At 53.5% G+C, this 22065-nt stretch overlaps 1 protein-coding gene across 4 annotated transcripts in view; it reads right to left on the bottom strand.

Annotated features, from left to right (window-relative positions):
* Positions 1-15925, bottom strand: part of LOC144723586 (sodium/calcium exchanger 3-like) — a 63951-nt gene extending 48026 nt beyond the window's left edge. For all 4 annotated transcript variants that reach the window (XM_078602438.1, XM_078602440.1, XM_078602439.1 and 1 more), the window contains exons 1-3: positions 15812-15925; positions 11024-12283; positions 8601-9343 (exon numbers count right to left, since the gene is read on the bottom strand). In XM_078602438.1, the coding sequence (XP_078458564.1) occupies positions 8601-9343; positions 11024-12184 (1904 nt within the window). In that variant the 5' untranslated portion in view covers positions 12185-12283; positions 15812-15925. The remainder of the gene's footprint in view (positions 1-8600; positions 9344-11023; positions 12284-15811) is intronic.
* Between the last annotated feature and the right edge of the window lie 6140 nt (positions 15926-22065).

The raw sequence follows: 22065 nt of genomic DNA, 5'->3' as shown, positions 1-22065 counted from the left end.
TCGGTCTCTTGGCAGCTCTGACGTCTAACTCAGAGAAATATAATAATACAAAAAATATCGAAAAAATACAGAGACGGAGAAACGGAGAAACCCAAAAGCTTCACTACGGGGCCGAAGCTCCACACTGCCGCAAAGCATCGCACCCTTCCTCCCCCCACCGCGCAATCTCCACAGAGTCGATATAAAATATGCGATAACAAATGAAATAGCAAGGCACGGGGCCTTTATCTCGGCAACTGACGGCGCAAGGGTAGAGTGGGTGATGGCAGAGGGGGCGAGGAAGAGACGGAGCCAGCTGCGGCTCACATCCCAGCAAGACTTCACACGAAGACAAAATCCAAAATACACCACGGCCGCTATCTTGTAGCAACAGTCACACGCAAGACTGTGCGCGTCCCGGGGCTTGTGCCACGCGAGTCCGAAGAAGCCTCCGTCAATGTGAAGGGTAAACAGACCGTTTGCACCTTGGCGCAGGGTTAAATGAACGTCCCAGGCACGTTCGTCGCCATCGTCAGCCACGGCGCACGAGGCGACCCGTCGACACAGATCACGGCTCCCACCGCTGTCGAACGAGACACGCGCGTGACGCGCCCGTGCGCATCCGTGAATAGAGGGTTGTTTTTAAATCCTTTATATTAAGTTCACTTGCTTGCGCGCTTACGACCGTGCACAACTTTTGGTCGTTTTTTAACCCACTTCCCGTGATCCATTCGAGCTGACATTTTGCACACAGACTCTTTGTGCGTGACAATGTATATTTGTGAAAAACATTTCCTAAATTTTACACTTTTTAGGATTTTTTTAAAATATTTAATTACCAATCGCTTAATGGTGGCAGGCAATCATCTGACCCATAGGTGGCAGCCATCTCAAGCCAGAGGACGAGAGGACTCTAGCCGCCACGCATATAAAGGATTTATAGTGAAAAACTTTGTTTTTACGGGTTAATTTTTTATGGGTTAGATCGCGTAAATATAAATGTGTCGTTAAACTCGCCACCGCCCGACACAGCCAATTCGTGAGGTTGGTGTTACTAGTACAGCACACCGGTGTGTTGGAGAGCAAATCTACAACTTTTACATCCATTCTCGCCATCATTGGCGGGCCATGATCCATCCACTGCTGGATAAAAGCCTCCTAAAGCCATCGCACTCCTGCGATGCATCAGTCCGTCTTGCTCCTGGCACACGAGCTGTTTGTATCGCTCCATCTCCACGATGGGCGGTCTCTCGGGCTCGTGCCAACATTGCCTTGCAACAGACAAATTAATAACATGTAACTTTGGTTAAACGTGGAGTCAACGTTGGGCTGACGTTGCTCCAACGGTTCCAACCACGTGCCAAAGTTGGACCAACGTTGCATGTTTACTGGGATACAGTAAGCTAACGTTGTGAGCCATGGCCCTTCTTCGGGAGAGATTCATGTGTGTGTGTGCGTGTTGTAATGCTTTTCAATTAGATGTTTTTGCTGTTTTAGTTCAGCATCGTGAGACGCGGTCACATTGAGACACCGTCCATACAACACACACCACTGCCAACTCAGCACCTTAACGTTTTTTGTCTGGATAGCACGCAACAATAAAAATACATAAAATAAAACTACGTTATAATCCATCAGCCTTTGGGCCGGCACGGGGCTTAATTTCTCGCTCAGTATTTTTTCGGCACGCCACTAGGCCGGCTTGGAGTTAGGATTGTCGACGAAAAGCCGCCACTCCTATCCGTAATCATCCCCTATTATCGTACCTCGTATATCCCAATAATCCCATGAAGAGGGGGTTATACAAATTATACGAGGCCTAAAAACAAGGTGAGATATGGCGTGAACAAAAACACTCCCAGGGAACAGCGTTCTGGACCGTCCTGGCTGAAACTTATCTTTGGACCCGCCACCGAGTTCCAGCTCCTCTCGTTTCGGGGGCAGGGGGTGGCCAGTGAAGCTGTTGTGTGTGTGGGGGTGGCGGTGCCACCGTGACACTGATTCTCCGCGAGGGAGGAGCGTGGGACTTGTGTGGTACCACAGGGGCGCATTTGGTGGCTTGGCGCTCAAGTGTCCTCCTCCAGCTCGCGTCGCCGGCCCTGACCGTTGCTGCCAGCCGAGCGTTCCGTCTCCGCAGCGGCGGACACCTGGGGCCGCTTTCGAGTTTGTCGCCCCGACTCGGAAAAGTCTGGAGAGCGGTGGAGCTGCCCACGCGGTCCCACGCAGCCGCGTTGTGACACTTCACAAACGCCAACCACAACATTTGCCCGTAGATTATTCAGATTATTTTGCTGCTGTACATTTACACACGATAAGCCACTTCGTTGAGCTGTCATTTGTGGCCAGGTCGCTTCTGAAAAACGAGTTAATAACTCGGTGGGTTATACCTGGTAAGATAAAAAAAATAGTTTAGTTTTATATATTTTCTCAAGTGATTTGTTTATCTTTTCTATACCTAGCACTGCTATCAAGTTTTTGTGCTGTCGTTGAAACATTCTGACCCACCCCGACTGGACATCTGTGGAAAAAAAGCTTCTCAGCTCATCGGATTCCTTCAACATAAATATTCCTCTTGATATGCAAATTCCTTTGTCAAGGCGCCCAGCTTATATATATGCTCCAAGCTCGTGTGCTGTTTCATTCAGACTCTGTCGCCTCGACGGACCTGGTTTTCACCTGAGGACGGCTGCTTGCGTTGTGGCCGAAACGTCGTGAGAATAATTTTATTATGTTTTATTTTTATTATTTTATTACTTCCCTTCTACGTGACTTTACCGAAAGAACCAAGAAGATGAATCCCTGCAGTCAAGAAAGCTTTAAATCGAAAAATAAATATTCTGATTCTAGCGATGCCATCACAGAGTGCCCGAGTGTAACTTTGAAGTCCTTTTTCTGCGCGAACGAAGATTCGCAGTTTTAGCCGCCCATCACCGCCCCGACGAGAGGCTCCGTAGGTTCTGGTTCCCTCGGGAATCAGTTTCGCCAAACCTCACCACGCCGGTCGACGCGAGTTGGTGAAGCGATGCGGGGGGAAGGAGGTGGCGGGTGGGGCGGGTGGAGTCCACAACCGGCGTTTCGGTATCACTCCAAGCCACTGATGTCAGCTGTGGTCGGGAATCGAAACTCGGGTGGCGCTCGCCACTGCCGTGACCGCGGCCCCAACCTGCCCTCTCTCTCTGGGTGCGCAATGAGCGTTGGGGATGGCGGTGGCGATGCGGCGGCCGTGTCCACGACGTCCAGCGCCGCCCGCTTGTGCTCACGACGGCCGTGCTCGTGAGCTGTCGCCGCTCGGTGCGACATTTCGTCTCACTTTGGTCCAGCTCCGTGCGCAGTTCATGTTCGTGGCTCAGTGCGCTAACCAGTGCGCCACCGCTCCACTCAGCCGTGCTGTTTGCAAGCATCGAGTACGTGCCGTGCACGTAACATCATGAGCATCTCATTTGGACGATTCCCAAAAATAATTATTAGTCGTTACGTGCACAAGTCGCGAGAGAGTGGAGCGGTGGCGCACTGGTTAGCGCACTGAGCGATGAACATGGAAACCTGAGTTCGAATCCCGACCACGGTTAACATCCTGGGGTCTCAACACACACTGGCCCATGGTGGTGAAGTATGGTCAATCAACCCTCATGACCGACACGGCACGGGCAAGACTTCACCCAGCAGTGGATTGACACGGGCTTAAAACTGTTGCCTATTTGGTTTTGTATATTATATTGCCGTTAAGTTTGCTATGAGGTGTAATCACCACTGTCCCCCTGTCTCCGTGCTCCGCAATCAACTGCGTGGCCATTTCACGGGGCCATAAATAATAACAACCACCACTCCGAGTGGTGGTGAGCGAGCCAGCTGCCTGCTCCACCCGCTCTCCACAAAGACAAAGATCCCCCCCATAGCTTTCAACATAGTTTTAGGGCAAGTGCTGTTCACAAACGACACGGCACACATCACAGCACCACGCCCGCCTTTGTCTCCCCAGTGGCGATGTTTTACACAGCGCGCAAGGTACTCATTTGAGGCTGAGTCGACCTAGGGGAGGCCCATGATCGATTCAGAGAATCGTCATTGGTGTTGACCGCGAGCGTGAATCGAACTCGGATCGCCGGATTCGTACCGCAGCGCACTAACCACTACACTACCGCTCCCCACACACAGAGAACACAAAAACAAAGATCCCCCGTATAGCCTTAACATACTGTAGGGGCAAGTGCTGTTATCGAGCACCTATGAAGGCCAGCACGGCACACGAGGGGGTGGGTGGCCAACACCACGCCCGACACAGACAGACACACACACACAGACACACACACACAGACACACACACAGAGACACACACACACAGACACACACACACGCTGCCAGACTCTCCCATCGCACTCCGAGTGGCGTCTGAATGAAGGGAGAAGTGCAGAAACCCCGAGCTCTGACAGCGCTGACAGGGCTGACAGCCGACGCGTCCCACACTACACACACCTGCCTATTGTACATCCATCACTACACTCACCTGCCTATTGTACATCCATCACTACACTCACCTGCCTATTGTACATCCATCACTACACACACCTGCCTATTGTACATCCATCACTACACTCACCTGCCTATTGTACATCCATCACTACACTCACCTGCCTATTGTACATCCATCACTACACACACCTGCCTATTGTACATCCATCACTACACACACCTGCCTATTGTACATCCATCACTACACACACCTGCCTATTGTACACCCATCACTACACACACCTGCCTATTGTACACACCCATCACTACACACACCTATCTATTGTTCACCCATCACTACACACACCTGCCTATTGTTCACCCATCACTACACACACCTACCTATTGTTCACCCATCACTACACACACCTACCTATTGTTCACCCATCACTACACACACCTGCCTATTGTTCACCCATCACTACACACACCTACCTATTGTTCACCCATCACTACACACACCTACCTATTGTTCACCCATCACTACACACACCTGCCTATTGTTCACCCATCACTACACACACCTACCTATTGTACACCCATCACTACACACACCTGCCTATTGTACACCCATCACTACACACACCTGCCTATTGTATACACCCATCACTACACACACCTGCCTATTGTACACACCCATCACTACACACACCTACCTATTGTACACCCATCACTACACACACCTACCTATTGTTCACCCATCACTACACACACCTGCCTATTGTAGACACCCATCACTACATACACCTGCCTATTGTTCACCCATCACTACACACACCTGCCTATTGTTCACCCATCACTATACACACCTGCCTATTGTTCACCCATCACTATACACACCTGCCTATTGTTCACCCATCACTACACACACCTGCCTATTGTACACCCATCACTACACACACCTGCCTATTGTTCACCCATCACTACACACACCTACCTATTGTTCACCCATCACTACACACACCTGCCTATTGTTCACCCATCACTACACACACCTACCTATTGTACACCCATCACTACACACACCTGCCTATTGTACACCCATCACTACACACACCTGCCTATTGTATACACCCATCACTACACACACCTGCCTATTGTACACACCCATCACTACACACACCTACCTATTGTACACCCATCACTACACACACCTACCTATTGTTCACCCATCACTACACACACCTGCCTATTGTAGACACCCATCACTACATACACCTGCCTATTGTTCACCCATCACTACACACACCTGCCTATTGTTCACCCATCACTATACACACCTGCCTATTGTTCACCCATCACTATACACACCTGCCTATTGTTCACCCATCACTACACACACCTACCTATTGTACACCCATCACTACACACACCTGCCTATTGTAGACACCCATCACTACATACACCTGCCTATTGTACACACCCATCACTACACACACCTACCTATTGTTCACCCATCACTACACACACCTGCCTATTGTTCACCCATCACTACACACACCTGCCTATTGTTCACCCATCACTACACACACCTGCCTATTGTTCACCCATCACTACACACACCTACCTATTGTACACACCCATCACTACACACACCTGCCTATTGTACACCCATCACTACACACACCTGCCTATTGTACACCCATCACTACACACACCTGCCTATTGTACACACCCATCACTACACACACCTGCCTATTGTACACCAATCACTACTACACACCTGCCTATTGTACACCCATCACTACACACACCTGCCTATTGTATACCCATCACTACACACACCTGCCTATTGTACACACCCATCACTACACACACCTACCTATTGTAGACACCCATCACTACATACACCTGCCTATTGTACACCCATCACTACACACACCTGCCTATTGTACACCCATCACTACACACACCTGCCTATTGTACACCCATCACTACACACACCTGCCTATTGTACACCCATCACTACACACACCTGCCTATTGTACACACCCATCACTACACACACCTGCCTATTGTACACACCCATCACTACACACACCTGCCTATTGTACACCAATCACTACACACACCTGCCTATTGTACACCCATCACTACACACACCTGCCTATTGTACACCAATCACTACACACACCTACCTATTGTACACACCCATCACTACACACACCTGCCTATTGTACACCCATCACTACACACACCTGCCTATTGTACACACCCATCACTACACACACCTGCCTATTATACACACCCATCACTACACACACCTGCCTATTGTACACACCCATCACTACACACACCTACCTATTGTACACACCCATCACTACACACACCTGCCTATTGTACACACCCATCACTACACACACCTGCCTATTATACACACCCATCACTACACACACCTGCACCCATCATAATCCTGTACACCGTTATAATACACGTCATACTATTGTAGACCCACGGTTATAATCTATCGTGCACACGCGATACACCTGCACAGCGCACACGTGGATGGCGTGCGAATGAAATGAAACAACGGCAAACCCTCTCCGCCTGGTCGCAGGGGGTGTTGGGGAAAGTGCCATGAGTGATTAAGACTGGAATGGTGTGCGATGGGGTGTGTGGCCAGCACCACGCCCGGCCGCCTTCGTCTCCCCAGTGGCGGTGTACACACCGCACCAGGTACTTATTTGAAGCTGAGTCGACATAGGGGAGGCCCCAAGACTGGTTCAGATAATCGTCACCGGTGTTGGCCTTGAGCGGGAATCGGGTGGGTTGTCCGGTTTGTAGCGCGGTGCGGGAACCGCTGCACCACCGCTCCACACGCTTATCGTCCACGCACGCACCAACACAAGCTTCACGGCCAACACCACCAAGACTCACACGTGGCATCGTAACTCCCAACACACTCAATATCGCGCACAAGCCAGCACGCAATTTAACACACGCCCGCTCACGGCAAAAGGAAATGTGATTATGTTTCCTTTAATTACCCCATGTATTACCGCTGCTGCAACAGCAGCGGCAATTTCCTCTCGCTGTGTGTTATATATAAATATATCGCAAGTAACCTCTACGCAATGTCAAAACTCTGGCCATAAATCACTGCTCGGGTCTATTCACTTGGCCCAGAAAAACAGCACACAAACGTAAACTTACACACATCACATGCATCAAATATGCAGACATCACACACATCACCTGTATCGACATCACCGGTACTGGTATAACATGCATACATCACACACATACACATCACAAACCCATCAGGCACCGAGTACACACCACCCGTCACGCGTGAACAAACACACACATGCCATGTCTAGCCTACGTATGGCACATAGCAAAATAAATCACATGAATCAATAACACTGCCTGAGAAGGAACGATACGCAGGGCAAGTGCCGTTCGCGAGCGCCTATGCAAACTAGTACGGATCACCAGAATCACACCCAGCCGACATTGTCTCCCCATTGCTGATGCTTGCACATAACACCAGGTACTCATTTGAGGCTGAGTCAACCTAGGAGAGGCCCAGGGTCAGTTCAGATGTTTGACACCGATGTTGGGTGTGAGCGGAAATGAAACTGGGATGGCGGGTTAGTGGAACAGTGTGCTAACCACTGTGCCACCGCTCCCCAACACGTGACATGCACACAGCATGGGCACCCACGACTCTCAAATAAGCAGCGTCTGTCTCTCATGACGACGGCGCTTTCACTGGACACCCGCGACCGAAGACTCCCCACGTGGGTCCACGAGTCACGCGTGTGGCATTAGTTATGACGTCACAATGGCGATGATGACAAGGGTAACGACTGCTTGATGATCGTTGTGGTGGCGATGGTGATAATGCCGATGATACCATTGATGATCACGGTGCTGGTGGAAGGAAACTCCACCCAAAGGGGCGACTGAGGAGACGGTGCGGAGGAGATGATAGCATTGATCATAGCGATGATGAATGGTGGCGGCGGTGTTGCTGATGATAACACTGATGACGCTGACGATCGTGGCTGTGGCGGTGACGCTGACGACGACATCGATCAAAGCGACGACGACTTTGTTGACGACGACGACGATGCCGGTGGATGCGCGCGCTCGCTCGGTCTACTCACATGCTCTCCTCGTTCTTGAAGAGCAGCTCCCCGCTGACGTCCTCGTAGTCCTCCCCTCCGCCCTTCGCCCGCCCCTCGACCGTCGCGAACGGCACGAGCACGGAGCCGCGTGCCCCCGAGCAGCGGACCACGCGCACCTCGACGCAGCCCACGCTCTCGCTCACGCGCACCGCCGCCTCCTCGAAGCCGAACAGCCCCGCGTGGTCGTCGTCCAGGATGGTGACGCTGGCCACGTCGGGCGTCGCCAGGCACGGCGCGACGCCCGCCACCGCCACCGCCACCACGTCCGGTGGCCCGGCCTCCGTCGCCGCCGCCGCCGCCTCCTCGTCCCCCGCCCCGGGCGCCGCCCGCAAGTTGCTGAGCCGCACGAAGAACTGCTCGTCCTCCTCGAAGATGTCGTCGTCGACGATGCCCACGCTGATCGTCTTCTCCGTCTCGCCGGGCCGGAACACGAGCGTGCCGGACGCGAGGTCGTAGTCCGAGCCGGCGCTCGCCGAGCCGTCCTCGGTGCGGTAGTCGACGTAGAGGGTGGCGCGGGGGTCGCCGCCGCGCCGCACCACCGTCAGGGTGCAGGCGCCGCAGCTCTCGAGGCAGCGGTACGAGGACGGCTCGAAGAACACGCGGCACGCCGAGGAGGCGGCGCCCGCGCCGTCGCCCGCCTCCACGTGGATCTCGGTGATACTGGCCGAGCGGCGAGCCTGCTCCAGCAGGTGCTTCTTCAGGATGTTGCCCGCGCCCGTCATCTGGAGGCACAAGGGGCGGGGGGGGGCGGGTGACGCGATCGGAGGGCCACAGCAGCAGCCGGGGAAATTCTATTCCTGCCGCGACCGTTAGCCAGCCAGCCACGAGTGCTGTCCCCCCCCACCCACCCACCCCCCCACCGCACCTTTGGCTCTTCGGGCCTCAACTTTTCAATCTTTGTTCGCTTGCCTGCTTTGGCGGCGGCGACAGAACGCCGCTCAACATGATCAGCGATATAATTAGTCATCACCGTCCCCTGCAGCGTAAGAATACGGATTTACGTTGATTACAAAGGTACATCACGGCAGGTGTGGGGTAGGGGGAAGGGACTATTTACCCATAACCTCACAAGAGAGGGCCCCACAGGGGCTGTTTTCTCGCTAATTAACAGGCCCCCCCCCCCCATGTTGCCCCGAGCCTATAGCCCCAGGCCTCCAAGAACATCCGGATGTCCCTACTGTGCAGAACAGTGGCCTTTGTTTAACTGCATTATTTAATCGCTTTTTAAAATAGGAATTTGAATTACCTTGCCTCCTACAGGGAGGGTCTTACAACACCACGTCCTGAATCTAGCCGGGTGACCTCCCGTGTACGAGATGCTCGTCTCCCTGGGGATTCGGGAGCTGCGGTTGAGCCAAGACTTTTGTGGGGGGGGGGGGGGGGGAGTTTTTTTTTAATGAGGAAAGTGACTTGGAGACGGTGCTTGGCCTGCTCGTCCACGTTGACCCGACCTTTTGGGAGAGGTGGGCGTACCCACACTTTACCCCACCACACGCGACCTGCCTGCCGATCGACTAACCGTGGTGTCCCCGTGTAAACTCAAAGTAAACTTTTCATTTTTATTTCACCATGTAAGACCCCACTGAGCTGTAGAGCTCCTTTTTCAAAAGCGACCTGACGATCACAAATGACAGCTCAACGAAGTGGAAATTTACAGCAGCAAAAAATACTCTAAACGTGTGGTGTTGATTTTAAAGGTGGAGGGAAAAACCGGAGGGCCTGGAGAAAAATCTACGCGGCCCTACCGCCTGTATATAACACATTCCTGCGGAGGGAGCTGGTAGGAACGTTGGGTTGCTCGGTCAATGGCCAGGGTCAACGGCGGCGTGGTGTATTCTGCAAATATGCCCGACTGTGAGGGCGGGCACTAGACGGCGTGAGTAGGTTAAACGTTGAGTTATATAAGGACACCACAGGGTGACCAGCCCCTCCCCACCCAGCCCCACCCTCCCACCCCCCACCCAGCCCCACCCTCCCCTCCCCACCCAGCCCCTCCCTGCACGACGGACACAATAATCCCCTGTGGGCTTGTGTAACCAGAAGGTTCCTACCAGTATAAACTCCAAATATACAGGCGGTAGGGTGGGGATCGAACCCACGACCTCCTGTATATCACGTGGTGTTAACACGTGGGGGTTGGGGAGCGGGGGGATTGGGGAAACTTGCACCATTGTAATCGAACCGGCGACCTCTGGATTGCGGTTTCAGGGTGCTACGCATGACACCACGGCATCGTCACGACACCGCGTCATCTCCCATCGGCCACTACGGACGGAGCTGCTGACCGCGAGACTCCCGTCACGTCCACCGCTCCTCCATTGCTACTGACAAAACCAAAACATTAGCGCTGCGATTGGGGCCAGGAGTCCAGCGGGAGTGGCCGAGGAGGCAGGTGCGAGCACCTTGCGCGTGGCCTGGATGCGGTAGAAGGCGCGGCTCTTCTGCTGCTGACTCAGCAGCTGGTAGTTGGCCATCTCGGTCAGCTGCTCCAGGTCCTTGTCCGGGTGCTTGTGCTTGAGCTCCTTGAGGATTCGGAACATCTCGCGCCGGCCCTCGCCCGCCTCGGGCTCGTCGGCCACGTCGGGCCCGTCGAGCTGCAGCGCCACGGCCGTCGCGCCCCCCCCGGCCGCCGTGGCCGCCCCCTTGCCGTCCATCTCGATGGACGACTTGGGCCGCTCGCCCTCGGACTCGACGATGACGCAGCGGTGCTTGTCGGCGCGGTAGCGCTTGTACACGTACTTGTAGAAGAGCAGGCGGCGGTCGGCGACCCAGGCGAAGACGACGCACACGGGGAAGAAGGCCAACGTGAGCAGCGCCTCCCACACCTCGACGATGCCCTCCGAGAAGACGGCGAGGATGAGGTAGAGCCAGATGTACGCGAAGACGCTCCAGGCCGTCGTCACGAAGAACACGCGCAGGTGCTTGATCCGGCGCGTCTCGCCGTCGGGCACCACGTACACGCAGATGGCGATGATGACGAACATGTTGAAGGCCGCGCTGCCCACGATGGTGCTGGGCCCCAGGTCGCCCGCCTCGAAGTGGTGCCCGCACACCTCGATGACGGAGAGCAAGATCTCGGGCGCCGACGAGCCCAGCGCCATCAGCGTGAGGTTGGACACCGTCTCGTTCCACACGCGCACCGTCGTGGTGACGGTCTCGCCGCTCGGCTTCTTGATGGTGATCTCCTTCTCCTGCGACGTGATCACCTCGATGGAGGCCATGAAGCGGTCGGCGATGATCGACACGCCCAGGAACATGTACATGAGGCACACGAAGTAGACGAGGGCGCGCGCCACCTTGTCCGGGAGCGGCGGGTCGTTGGGCAGCCACACGGGCAGCAGGATGCCGGGCAAGCACGTGTAGGTGCCCAGGCACGATTTGCTCTGATTGGCCGTTGCCGTCGTCGCGGTCGCCCCCCCGGGCCAGGAGGAGGTGGGCCCCGCGGGCGGGACGGCCGCGGTGGTGGCGGCGCCGGCGCCGCGCAGCGCGAGCAGCAGGGCGGCGGAGGCCAGGCCCAGCTGGAGGCCGCCCCGGGAGAGGCCCCGCAGCCGCAGGCCGCCCATGGTGGCCGCTCCGGGCCCCCCGGGGGAGACGAGGAGCACGGCGGGCGGGGGCGGCCGCAGGAGGTGACGAGGGAGGTGGGAGAGGTGGGAGAGGTGAGCCTGGTGAGAGAGATCGTCATCAGCCACCATCATCATCATCATCGTCATAATCACCGCCAACTACCATCAACCAGACCAAAGATGCCCCCGATAGCCTTAACAGACAAGTGCTGTTCGCAGGCACCTATGAAGGCCGGCACAGCACACGAGGCCGTGGGTGGCCAGCACCCCGCCCGGCCGTCATTGTCTCCCTAATGGCGATGTTCACACACCGCACCAGATACTCATTTGAGGCCGATTCGACCTAAAGGAAGCCCAGGATCGATTCAGATAATTGTCACCAGTGTTGGCCGTGAGCCGGTGTTGGCTGGGAATCGAACTCGGCCCGCCAGGTTTGCAGCGCGGCGCGCTGACCGCTACACTGACCGCTACACTGACCGCTACACTGACCACTACACTGCCGTATCTTGTGTGGCTGCTCGCTCGCGGCCAGAGGGAAGGAGCCGTTGCTCACTCGGTGCAAGCGCCGCTCGCCGTTACCGCCGCGGCTGCCACGGCGGTGGCTCAACGGAGGTGGCAGCAATCCCCCCGGGAATGACGCGACAGTCATCGCGGGTGCTGGACGCGTTTGTCCGAGCTGACTTTCCCCACCGGGGAGATGTATCCTCGTGACAATATTTGATATTTCTTCTGTACCGTGGTTATTTTTTTTTCTCTGATTTCTCTTCGTTTCATCGATGTACTTGTTTTATTTCATTGTTTTTGTAATTTTGATGACCCAGGTCACTCTTGCCGGCCTTCATCGGGTGCTCGCCAACAGCACTTGCCCCAAAAAGTCTGTCAAGACTACACAGGGCACCTTTGTCTTGGCTGCGGCGTGTCCGTGATTCGCTCGTGATGCGAGCGGTCGCGTCGCTTCGCCGAGCTCGCAACGCGGCGGCGGCGGCGCAAAGTGGAAACCGAGCAACTCGGCAAGACCACCGGCAACCCGACCCCCAGCGCACCCCAACCCCAACCACAGTCCCACCACCCCAAGCGGAACCGCAGAGAACCCGTAACCCTGAAATCCCCGCCGTGATCATAACCCGCTATGACAACCACAATCCGAGCCACAACAGCAACCATCCAAATCCCTCAGCCTCACCACAGTGAACCCTGACCCTAACCACAACCAAAATCCTAAACCGAACCGCAACCTCAAACCTAACCTCAATCCTAATTCTAAGAGCAACCACAACCCTAACACACAACCATAACCACCACCCTAACACACAACCATAACCACCACCCTAACACACAACCATAACCACAACAATAACCACAACCCTAACACACAACCATAGCCAAAACCCTAACACACAACCATAGCCAAAACCCTAACGCACAACCCTAACACACAACCATAACCACAACCATAACCACAACCCTAACACACAACCATAACCACAACCATAGCCACAACCCTAACACACAACCAAAACCACAACCCTAACACACAACCAAAACCACAACCCTAACACACACACAACCATAACCACAACCATAGCCACAACCATAACCACAACCATAGCCACAACCCTAACACACAACCATAACCACTACCCTAACACACAACCATAGCCACAACCGTAGCCCCAACCACAACTATTACCATAACCTAAATTAAATTAACCCTAACCATAACTGCAACTTTAGCCCCAAGTCCATAACAACCCCTAAACGCTACCCCTAACCCCTTAAGCCCAACCACTAACCGCGACTCGACCCCAACCCCAGGGGGCAAGGCCTTGGTGTTACTGAAGCCAGTGGTGGACACTCCACAATCCTACAACGATATTATGGAATAATAATGATCCAGTGAAGTCTCACTTGAGCCTGATGAGATTTGACGAGGTTGGATGGTGTCCATGTGGTTGGTGAATTGATGATGATGATGATCATGCTGCTGCTGACGGCTGTGTTCCTGATGGCGATGATGTCAATGGAGTGATGTTGATGATGATGTTGATGATGATGTTGACGATGATGTTGACGATGCCTATGGTGCCAATGAGGTTGATGATCATGACGATGGTGATGCGATTAATGATGATGATTTTGTTGATGATGTTGTTGATTATATTAATGAGCGTAACCTGTGTTCTCTTGTAACACCGGCGAGCTCGCCTCCCATGAATCATTAACAAACACACGCCATTAGAATTACCAGCATGCGACTGATGCTGCTGCTGCTGCTGGTGATGATTGCGCTCTCTATATGATGACAAGCATGGAGACACGCAAACACACACGGATACGCGCACACGTACACCCCGTATCGCCGTTACAGGTTGTTGGGGCAAGTGCTGTTAGCGGGCACCTACGAAGGCCGGTACGGCACACGACTGGGTGGGTGGCCCGCACTACGACCGGAACGCCTTTAGAGCTGAGTCGACCTAGGGGAGACTCAGGTTCAATTATTCGCGACTGATGTTGGGCAAGAATCGAACTCTGGTCGCCGGGTTCCAAGCGCAATGCGCTGACCACTACGCCACCGCTCCCCACACAAGGACACACAGAAACGTACATAGACAAAGGTCCCCCGTGTAGCTTTGACAGACTGCTGGGGAAAGTGCTCTGAGCGAGCGCCTATGAAGGCAGGCACGGTACACGAGGGGGTGGGTGGTCAGCACTACGGCCGGCCGCCTTTGTCTCCCCAAGTGCCGATGTTTGCACATCGCACCAGGTACTCATTTTGAGGCTGAGTCGACCTACAGAAGGGCCCAGGACCGGTTCAGATAATCGTCACCGGTGTTGGCCGCGAGCGAGAATCGAACCCCGGGTCGCCGGGTTCGTAGTGCAGCGCGCTGACCGCTACACTACGACACACGGGCAGACGCACCAACACGCGATTCTGTTATAATGATCACACACGGACGAATGGTGTACGCACACCATCGCGACCCACGGGCGCAATCTACAACACGAAGGTCGGCACGATCAACGCGCACGCCGAACGCACGGTCAGGAAAACCACACCACAACACACGCATTGAACGAGCCACATTCACACGCGCACACGCACGCACACACACATCACACACATTTACACTCAATCAACACGTCCGTTAATGCAATCACCCTACACACGCATTGCACACACACACGATGGAATACACAAAGGCGCACGCAACATTAACACGCACGTTTATTACACACGTGAACACGCGCACACACACGTGAACACGCGAGCACACGCGTGTATCTACGTACACACAACCACGACACATCGGAACACACGCACATGCCAATGCATGAGACAGGATAATGAACGGGCGCGCGCGCGCAGACAGACGACACGCACGGAACACAACACAGGCAGAGCACGCTGCACGAAGACAGTGACACACACACACCACACACACACACCACACACACACCAGACACACACCAGGCACACACCAGGCACACACACCAGGAACACACACCACGCACACCACACACTCCACACACACCACACACCAGACACACACACACACGCCACACACACGCCACACACACACACACCACACCACACACACATACACACCACACACATCACGCTCGTACCTGGCTCCACGTATCGCCTCTTCAACTGATGTCTGCAAGCTGCTGTTGCTGATCCTGCTGTTGCTGATGACTGCTATTGTCGCTGCGGCTGCTACTGCTGCTGCTTCAGTCTCAGCCCCACGGTGCTGCGCCGCCTCTAAGCTCCGCACACCGCCCCCACCCAGAGACCCCCCCGCCCCCACCCAGAGATCCAGCCCCCCCCCCCAGAGACCCAGCCACCCCCCCCACACCCACTCGCTCATTCACGCATCCACCCACTCAGCTATTCGCTCCCTCGGTCATCCACACAGTCATTCATCCATCCACTCACCAATCCACTCAACGATTCACTCAGCCACCACCCACTCAGCTATTAACAACTCATTCACTCACTCGCTCCTCCAAATATTCAGTCGCCTATTCACTCACTCACCAACCCACTCACGTATTCACCCACTCACTCAGTTACTGTTCCACTCACACATCCACTTAATCGAGTATCGCTCATCCACCCATAAAACTCACTCAACTATTTACTCTCACTCAACTATAACATCCTCCCATCAAATCTACTTGCCTACTAACATACCAATCGACTCATTCACCCACTCACCAACGCACTCATCCTTCAACCCATTCATCCATCCACTGAGCTATTCACACACACACTCACTAACTCACCCAGTAACCCATTCATTCACATATACACACACCCACGAACCCATCTAATCATCTATTCGCCCATACATCCATCCACTCACCTATTCACACTTACAAACCCATTTACTCACCTATTCACACTCACTAACTCATCCACTAACCCATCCACTCACCTATTCGCCTATACATCCATGCACTCACCTATTCACACTCAATAACTCACCCACTAACCCATCCACTCACCTATTCGCCTATACATCCATGCACTCACCTATTCACACTCACTAACTCACCCACTAACCCATCCACTCACCTATTCACACTCACTAACTCACCCACTAACCCATCCACTCACCTATTCGCCTATACATCCATGCACTCACCTATTCACACTCAATAACTCACCCACTAACCCATCCACTCACCTATTCACACTCACTAACTCATCCACTAACCCATCCACTCACCTATTCACCCATACATCCATGCACTCACCTATTCACACTCAATAACTCACCCACTAACCCATCCACTCACCTATTCACACTCACTAACTCACCCACTAACCCATCCACTCATCTATTCGCCCATCCACTCATCTATTCGCCCATACATCCATGCACTCACCTATTCACACTCAATAACTCACCCACTAACCCATCCACTCACCTATTCACACTCACTAACTCATCCACTAACCCATCCACTCACCTATTCACCCATCCATCCATGCACGCACCTATTCACACTCAATAACTCACCCACTAACCCATCCACTCACCTATTCACACTCACTAACTCACCCACTAACCCATCCACTCACCTATTCGCCTATATACATCCATGCACTCACCTATTCACACTCACTAACTCACCCACTAATCCATCCACACCCCTATTCGCCTATATACATCCATGCACTCACCTATTCACACTCACTAACTCACCCACTAACCCATCCACTCACCTATTCGCCTATATACATTCATGCACTCACCTATTCACACTCACTAACTCACCCACTAACCCATCCACTCACCTATTCGCCTATATACATTCATGCACTCACCTATTCACACTCACTAACTCACCCACTAACCCATCCACTCACCTATTCGCCCATTCATCCATCCACTCCCCCCAGAATCCCCTCCGTCCCCCTTCCCTCGCCGCCAAAGACGACGACCCCCCCCCCAAGAACCCCGAATCCGAACCCTCAGGGGCGGGGTCGGCGAGGGTCAATCCCGGCGCTCTCGTGCCCCAATGTCCTCCTCGCATCTCGCGCCGTGGGCCACTCTCACCCCGTCAGGCACCAGGGGGCCACTCCACACCACCAGAGACAAGGACCCCCCCACCCCCCCGCGTAGTCTTCACGGACTGTCGGTGCAAGCGCTGTTAGCGAACAGCAGGGTGGGTGGTCAGCACCACGCCCGGTCGCCTTTGTCTCCCCAGTGGCGATGTTTACACACCGCACCAGGAACTCATTTGAGGCTGAGTCGACCTAGGGGAGGCCCAGGACCGGTTCAGATATCCGCCACCGATGTTGGCCGTGAGCGGGAATCGAACTCGCGTCACCGGGTTCGTAGTGCAGTGCGCTGACCGCTACATTACCACTCACCACCACCACCACTACCATGACCACCACCACTACCATGACCACCACCACCACCACCACACTCCTCTCCTGGGTCCGTGCTCTTAACCCTCGCACCACTCTCTCTATGCCCACACAAGGACTCTCTTCCTCTCACCATGACCCCCCCGCCCGTGCTACGGTGTCCCATGAAGTCTCTATCCTTACCCCCCCCCCCACAACCCAACGCTCACCACCTCCTCGATGGCGACTCCCAACTCTGCATCGCCACCGACTCCCAAGAACCCAGGCTCACTGCTCCACCCAAGCTCGCACCGTCCTCCCGATGAATGTCGCCACGACGGGGAAGTCCTCCTCGACTTTAGCGTCCACCTTTGTGGCGGTACTTGGAGCCGAGTGGCGGCGGCGGTGGCTACCCTGCACGTGGCTGCTGCCTGCGCTCCGGTGATGGTGGATCGCCACACGGGCGGACTATGGAACTCCCTTCGCGTGGGCGACGAGGAAGTGCAGTTCCCTGGCTCGCCAGGAGATGGCAGTAGAGCAAGTGCACTAATCGCCAGATGTTTCCATCTGTAGGGGGATAGAGTGCCCCGGCTTCCTCCCACATGTATAATAATAATAATGATCACAACTCATCATTAGTTCCCTGGAAACCTCTGTTTAAAAACACTGAGACCTCCTTTACTAGTGGCAAAATATAGTAGTAGGTTTTTACCCTTTCAACTGGTGCAAACAAAAAGAAACAACTCTGATAAGGATCATTATCAGAATTGTTTATTTTTGTTTGCATTTTGACTGCTTGTGTTGTGGTTATTGCAAACATGATGCCTTGTATAAAGGTGTCAGTTTTTGTACCAGTTGAAAGGGTAAAAACCTACTACTACCCTCTGTTTAAAAAAACAATTCAGGACCCTCCTGAAAAAGTGTCCTTGATAAATAAATAATTTCATTTCCAAATAAGCTTTGCCTCAGCCATCGTGGTTAATTGCCTATTACATAATTTTATTTCTTATCATCATTTCAATACCGGAAAAAAATGGTCGCATAGGTTATAACCCGCCCCACTTTCGCAAATGACACTCATCCTGGTCTCCGGAACTCTCACGCGATTGAAAACAAAATCGGAGTTGTAACTTTCGCTTCGCGTTCGCGAGGTAGTCCACACTCAATAAAATCGCCCTCCCTCCCTCTCTCTCCGACGCCCTCCGTGTGAACGCGCGCCTCCTCCTCCTCGACTCCGACCTCGCTCTGCTGAAGGGCGGCGCGACCTTGGGAGTTGCCATCGATCCGCTCCGCGCGCGCCATCTCCCCCCCCCCCGCCCGCACCCACTTCCAAGCGACGTCGCGCTGACAGCTCCGCACAGATGAATACAATAATCCGTTGCGCGTTCCTCCACCTCGTGGCTGGCCAACCCGCAGCGCACCAGCAACCCTGACAACCCCGGCATTGCCGAGGCAGGCAGCCAGGCTCGGCGTTTACTTTGCTGCTGAGATCTGGCCGGTGCGGGTGATGAAGTCGTAAGCTGATGGCGCTGCTGGTTTTTTTTGCTGCAGCTGATGATGCCGATTAGGGGCGGGGGGGGGAAATCACCAGTAATTACAATCAAGCGCGCTGCTGAGAGGTATAAATAGTCACTCGCACCTCGAGGACCAGGCTAACCGAACCTAATACACACGTGGTCTACCCCCATCTCGAAGGATGACCGATTGCTTTCAGTGTCGCGTGCACGGGAGAGCAAAATTAAATAAACAAAAACGATTATCTCTTATCCTGTAGCTACACACACATTGTAGATACACACACACACACACATCTTGTAGTTACACACACACCTTGTAGCCACACACACCTTGTGGCTACATAAATATTCAAAAAATCCTATGGACAGGTAAGAGTTGGAGTCTGTCTGGGATTCCCCCGTGTTGCGGGCGTGGGTTGCGAGGTGGCCAGGTGGCCGCAGTACAGCCAGTGATTGTTGCACCTATCTGTGTAGAGCTTTGAGGGTCGTAATGTATGTTGACCTTCTTTCGCACCGTACGTAGCCAACGCACGCGGAGCCCAAACGCTCACGAAGCAATATTGAAGCTGCGCCAAATGATCCCATCAGGACCCTCCTTGGCAACGCGTCTTGAGACTCGGCGAGCCTTAGCCCTGGTGAAGACATGGCACTCTTAAGAACGGTGACCAACAACATCGCTGAGGCTGGCGATTGAATTCGCCAGGGTCTCGGAAGCTAAGCAGGACGGTGGATGAACCTGGGACGTATGATTAAGAGCGATCAGGCGCGTGCCAGCTGCACTCCATTCTGCGGGGATACGTGGCGGGCAGTACGGCACTGTTGTACTGCACGTCTACGCACCCACGCCTTCAAAAGACCCGCGCGGTGAAGTATGGTCAAATGACACTCACGATCTGCAACACAGCGTGCGGAAGGAGGAGGCCCTTCGTCCAGAAATAGGTTGGCAAAAATATATATAATGCCGTGCATGTCAATGTTCACGGGTTGGAAACTTAATTGATGAGACCCGATATGCAACACTTTGACCACTCGTTACAGCTTTAGTGACACCACTGCAGAGACGTATTCATCAACAGCAAGAGCGCTGCAGTAATAGGTTGTTACCCTTTAAACTGGTACAAAACTGACACCTTTATACAAGGCATCATGTTTGCATTAACCACAACACAAGCAGTCAAAATGCAAACAAAAAGAAACAACTCTGATAATGATATGTATGTCCTTGAAGTTGATTGGTCCACACCCGAGACAGCTTTTCTTAGAGCCTAGTCTCTATTGGTGTTGGACCAGATGACGCCAAGAGGCGTAAAACTCAAAAACAGCGCACTATCAGAGTAGAGAGCTCGGGGTAAGCATTTACACTGAGACCTCATTTACCAGTGGCAAAATATAGTAATAGGTTTTTACCCTTTCTTTTTGTTTGCATTTTGACTGCTTGTTGTGGTTATTGCAGTTTTGTACCAGTTGAAAGGGTAAAAACCTATTACTATATTTTGCCACTGGTAAATTAGGTCTCATAGAACAAGAGCGCTGTTCGTTACTCGGGGTGGCCTCGTGTCGCGCGCGAGAGTCGCCCCCTCGTGCCAGCAGCCGGTATCAAACCCGAGACCCGCGCGCCTCCACGGCCCTGCAGGTGGTGGCGGGCGGCGTGACCTGGGTGGGACTCGGCCTGGCAACTCGCAACGGGGCACAGATCCTCGCCCGGTGCCGTGAGCACAACTCAAGGCGAACCGCGAGATTGTATTGTATCATTTTTGTTTGTTCACATCCTACACACAGCGTTGATATGCGGTGCTTTTTCTGGAAGGCTTTGCTGTTTTTTCCTGGATTTTTTTCTGGTTCGCGTCGTCACTTTAAGATGTTTCTTGTTCATGTTTTTGTTTGTTGCAGTTGCACCCGAGTCAAGTGCCGCATGGCTCACAGGGCTATACCTGATAAATGAAACTGAAAACTGAAACATCATCTGAAAGGGAAAGTCTACTTTCCGTACTCTCACCCAGATCGATGGCGTTCGAGCACTGCGTTTAAATTGCAACCAGACAGAGCTGTCAGACAATACAGGTTACTCCGCATTCTTGTACAGGGAAATTGAGTCCAGGTCCATGCGGAGTACAGCCGTTCAATACGGACAGAGAAATGTGTCTATTAGTTTGTGCTTCTCTTTCTTGTGATGGGACTTTGTCGGATGAACGTTGAGATTTATAAGGAGCACGGGGTGACCAATACGATCTAAGTTGGTCTGTAAGGTAGGAATCGCGACGAGCTGTCTCAACAACTTTAAACACACCACCTAATAAACACGACCAGGCTCCATTGACAATCACCAGTCGTGATCAATCCCCTGCTGAATGAAGGTATCGCCGGGCCGTCGTCACCAACGACGACGACACCGACAATTTCCTGCACAAAGAGCTGATTCCACGGCTCTGTGCACGCGGGAGGCAACTCACTTCCATGCACGCCAGAGACACCTCGTGCAGCATCCTTTGGCTGTCACTCTG

This window comes from Lampetra planeri, chromosome 18 (assembly GCF_965212315.1).
Source record: "Lampetra planeri chromosome 18, kcLamPlan1.2.h2, whole genome shotgun sequence".
Lineage (NCBI taxonomy): Eukaryota > Metazoa > Chordata > Hyperoartia > Petromyzontiformes > Petromyzontidae > Lampetra > Lampetra planeri.
The sequence above is the reverse complement of the archived record's forward strand: the minus strand, read 5'-3'. Positions and strand labels throughout refer to the sequence as shown.